General features: G+C 51.0%; 1 protein-coding gene across 1 annotated transcript; it reads left to right on the forward strand.

The window, feature by feature from the left end:
• Window positions 1-696: 696 nt before the first annotated feature.
• On the forward strand, window positions 697-3,488 carry LOC103253687. Its single transcript, XM_021709512.1, has 7 exons — window positions 697-976; window positions 1,056-1,101; window positions 1,185-1,390; window positions 1,846-1,982; window positions 2,180-2,264; window positions 2,413-2,559; window positions 3,026-3,488. The coding sequence occupies exons 1-7, from the start codon at window positions 697-699 to the stop codon at window positions 3,163-3,165; spliced, it is 1,041 nt and encodes a 346-aa protein (XP_021565187.1). The 3' UTR covers window positions 3,166-3,488.
• The last annotated feature ends 916 nt before the right edge of the window (window positions 3,489-4,404 follow it).

Raw genomic sequence — 4,404 nt, forward strand, 5'->3', positions numbered from 1 at the left:
CACTCTTGCAGCAAGGTCGTTCAGAAAGAACGGGGGGAGTGAAATTGCATAGAGAGATGAGTGACAAATTCATTGCAGTTGTTCAGCCCAGGGATGACATGTGTGGGGGAGTGGGGCGGGGCCGTGGATATTATTTAGGGGATAAATGGATAAGACCTGGTGGCTTGGGAAGAGGAAGGAATCTGGCGTGTGGACTAGGGTTCAGGCAGATGTCAGGGCTGAGAAGACTTTCTGGAAGAAGCGGTTCTGGACCAAGTCAGAGGTGATCCACAATCAGAGGAGGCAGAGAAAAGCCCTGAGCTGGAACCCCTCACCACCAAAACCTCCAGTCTCCGGGGACTAAAATTCACATCTAACTGGTGGTTTCAAAACGTCTAAAAAGTCTTCTTCCCTTCAAAAGGTTTAAGCGACTTCATGAGAGACGCTGAGTTAGAGCCACCCAAGCATACTGTGGCTAGATTCCTGACCCTAAGAAGCTGTTATGAGATACTACATGTCGTTTTCACTCTGCTACATTTTCGGGTAATCTGTTACACCCCAAGAAATAATACAACAACTATCTGTGACCACCCTGCAGCCCTACACTCACCGTGCCTCTCTCACCCAGCTCACCTATCCCATTCTCAGCCCTAGAGCGAAACGCCCCTCCACTCCCCGCCCACCGCCAGCTCCGCCCCGACCTTAGCCCGGCACGATATGCCCCGCCCCGACGTCCGGTGGCCTCTCGCCGCTCACCCAGTTCCGCCCCGTCCGCCGAGTCTCCTGCCGGGTCCTAAACCTTCCACAGATTCCCGCCACGCCCACTACGCGCCCGCCGCGAGTTTCGCGCACTGCAGGTCCCGCGGGGCCCGACTTGTGCCGGCCCGTTCACTGCGGAACATATTTTCACAGACGCGTTTCCGGAGGCGGGAATTTGGAGACGGACGATCCGCCCCACGTAGGCTTCCGAGGCGACTACAGTGCATGGCGGTAGGCGGTGTGGAGATTCGCGTGGGTGGCGGGGCGTTGGGCCTACGGCGTCCCACCGTGACCCTTTGTTGCCTCCCTTTCTCCAGGCCCCAGGACATCCTGCTCGGGAGGCACCAGCGGCCCCAGACCCAGGTATCGCCCTTGCGCTGCGCAGAACCCGGCTCCCCAGCCCGATTCCGGTGCCTGGAATGCTTCCACTGTCTGTTTCTGCTCAGGGCAACCCACGTGCAGTTACTCCGCCTCCAGAACGCTCTTAATGTTGCAGGAGTTTTGAATTCCACCGTCAGTCTAAAGCAGCAACCTCTGGTTCTTGTCCCACCACCAAGAAGATTAAGGAACGCGTACACCAAAAGGATCAGTGAAAGTGTATTAAGCAACAAAACTATCTCCAGAGAAGATAGGGAACGGAAATGGTTATCTGGTGCTAGAAGTTTTTTTGTGGTTTTTATCTTATCTTTTCTGAGGGCGTTTTGCTCATTCACATCTCATCTGTCCCTTACTTCCTGAGACTCAGTTCTTATTTCGCATGCGGATTCTTGACCGAAGTGACTCCATCTTGAATATTACTCATAAGTACTACAGAAAAGGGGGCGGGGGGGACAGGACCTTAATGCTAATGCTGTGTTAATGATATAATAAGCCAAGGTCAGGTTAGGGCATTTAGTTATGCTACTGCGCCTGTGTTTGAGCAGCAAAAAGTTCCTTTTAGCAGTACATCTTGGGTTAACTGGATGTTCTTAACCACATTAACCACGTTTTTAAGCCAACAGTTATATAATGGGGATGGTGCAGGGGACGTTCCCACAGGTGTTAAGTTCCCTGGGACCCTCACTCTCTGCCTAACCAGCTTCTGACTGTCTTCTCTGTCACCCATAGGTGATGAAGGCAGTGCAACCTCGAAGAAGCAAAAGAATAAAAAGAAAACTCGGACCAGAGCCTCGGTGGAAAATGGAGGTGACAAGGCCTTGGAGAAGTCTACCCCAGAGGAAGTCCCCCTAAGTGCTGAGGCCCAGGCAAGAATGGCCCTCATTCGGGGAGGGTGGAATCCTCCGGTGCATTCTGGGTGTGAATCCCTGGCAGATGAGGTCTGGGATCTGCAGAGTACAGGCAGGAAGGGGAATGGCATGGTGGTCTGGGATCCTTGCAGGTTGGGGCTAGAGGGGTGAGGTCCTGCTTCCCTCTCATAGCTACTTCTCCCAACTCATCACAGGCGAGGCAGCTGGCTCAGGAACTGGCCTGGTGCGTGGAGCAACTGGAGCTGGGCCTCAAGATGCAGAAACCGACCCCGAAACAGAGTAAGGATCCCTAGTGTGGAGTTGAGGGATGTGAACAGTGGCAGTGCCTGGCTAGCAGGTGCTGTGAGGGGATGGAGTTGTTGTCTTTGCCGTTGCATGATAGAAGGTGGTATAGAGGAGGTCACTGGTCCTTTATTTTTATCTGCAGAAGAGCAGGCTCTTGGGGCCATAAGAACCCTGCGCAGCAAAAGAACTCCCCTGCCCCGGAAGAGGCAGCTGATGCATTCCTTGTTTGGGGACTACAGGGCTCAGATGGAAGCAGAGTGGCGTGAGGCCCTGCAAGCTCTAAGAGCTGGTGAGGAGCTGGGATCTGGTTGGTTCCAGAAGGCCTAGTTTAAGGGAATAGGGGGAAGCACGCAGGGAGTGAAAGGACGAAGGTCCAGAGCAACAAGACTGTTGGAGGAAGGAGATGGGCTCAGGGAAGCCAAGGCAGTAGGCAAGGCTGGACCTCTCAGGAACACAGAACTAGGGCCTGGACTTGGCAGGTAGGGGCAGGGCTTGATCCTCTGCTGGCTGTGACCCAGATCCCACAGCAATCTGAGTGCTAGGATCTACCTCTTAGTAGCATTAACACCTTTTGCAAGTTACCGAGTCTCCCTATGATTCTAACTGGGAAGTGATAATAATATCAACCTCGTAATTTTGATAAATTAAAATCACTTAATTTATGCAGGGGGGTTAGAGTTGTATGGGCAATCATAACTGTACAGATGTGTTATTATTCATATTTGACACTCTGTCTGCTCTCCTCCCTTCGACAGCTGCCCTCTCAGCCCAGGTGCATTCTGTAAATGAAGCTACCAGAAAGAAGAACCGAAGGGTCTGCAGGCCTCGCCCTGCAGCGAGATCCAAAGCCACTCTGGATATGCCTGATGAAGAGTTTAGGTTCAATTTCTTTTAGCCTCTCCTTGATCCTGGAATCATCCATCTTTCCTGGGTGGTGCAGGGGTTTGTCTGGAGTACAGAACCTTTCCAGGAATTCTCTATTGGCACATTTGGGATTGTTCTGTCCCTGGTTTGTCTGAGGCTCTAGGACTATTGGGTAGGTGTGAGACTGTCAGACAGACACAAGACCTCTTTTATTTTCTGATGAAATGTCTCTCCTGCCAGAAGAGAGAGAAATCTATTTAGGAATCTACAATAAATTGAAGTGAGTGTTTCGTGTGTTGTAGAAAGAATATTGTTTTCAGACTAGGATTAAATTAAGTAGCTGTTGGTAACAAGGATGAGTGGGAAAGCTATGTAATTGTACATTGGTCTCACTTTTTTTTTTGAGGTGGAGTATCACTCTGTCACCTAGGCTGGAGGGCAGTGGCACACTCACGGTCACCACAGCCTCGACCTGCTGGGCTTAGGCGATCCTTCCATCTCAGCCTTCCTAGTAGCTGGAACCTCAGGCATGTGCCACCATATCTGGCTAATTTTTTGACTTATTGTAGAGACAATGTCTCACCAGGTTGCTCAGGCTGGTCTTGAACCCCTTGACTCAGGCAGTCCTCTTGCCTCGGCCTCCCAAAGTGCTGGGATTACAGGCTTGAGTCACTGCGCCTGGCCTGGTTCTCACTTTTAAAGGATGCTCTGTCAAATAGTTTAGTGCTTTATGCCATTACATCACAGTGCCATAAATCTCAAGTTTTGATAAAAATGGGTAACGAGTGGTAGAGTGTGCTAACCATTTGTGTTAGAGGAAGTATAGATGAGGCAAGGGTCTAACACTGCTGGGTCCAGGCTCTTACCCCAGTGCGTGATCCTTTGTTCATGTTGCCATCATTCCTTAGTAGGTGTTATCCTCAGGGAACCAGTGTGGCCCCCACCAGGCTTGGCTTTGTTCTTGGGACCAGGGAGCTTCTTGCCCTAATGGTCCCAGCCAGAGACCTTCAGCGGACTACCTGTCTAAATGTTAGCCATTCTAAGGCTCAGTCTCAGGCCCTCTGCTCCATGGAATTGAGATCTTCAGGTGACCTAATCCTTCCTGGTGCTTGATTTTTGCTAGTGTCTCCCAGACTTGCATCTTAGACTAGATGGATGCCTGGAACCCAACTTCCTACTCATCATCTACACTTGGGTGTTTCATGGGCATTTCAGACTTGACATGTTCAAAACACCTGCTTAGGCCTCAAATCTCTCTTCGTCTTCTGCT

The sequence above is a fragment of the Carlito syrichta genome, unplaced genomic scaffold (genome assembly GCF_000164805.1).
Source record: "Carlito syrichta isolate Samal-C Ts95f unplaced genomic scaffold, Tarsius_syrichta-2.0.1 Scaffold246535, whole genome shotgun sequence".
Taxonomy (NCBI): Eukaryota; Metazoa; Chordata; class Mammalia; order Primates; family Tarsiidae; genus Carlito; species Carlito syrichta.

Coding starts and splice junctions, on each gene's coding strand:
- LOC103253687 (XM_021709512.1), top strand. CDS start 697: ATGCCCCGCCCCGACGTCCGGTGGCCTCTCGCCGCTCACCCAGTTCCG. Junction 977..1,055: donor ACAGTGCATGGCGGTAGGCG/GTGTGGAGATTC, acceptor CCCTTTCTCCAG/GCCCCAGGACATCCTGCTCG. Junction 2,265..2,412: donor GAAACCGACCCCGAAACAGA/GTAAGGATCCCT, acceptor TTTTATCTGCAG/AAGAGCAGGCTCTTGGGGCC.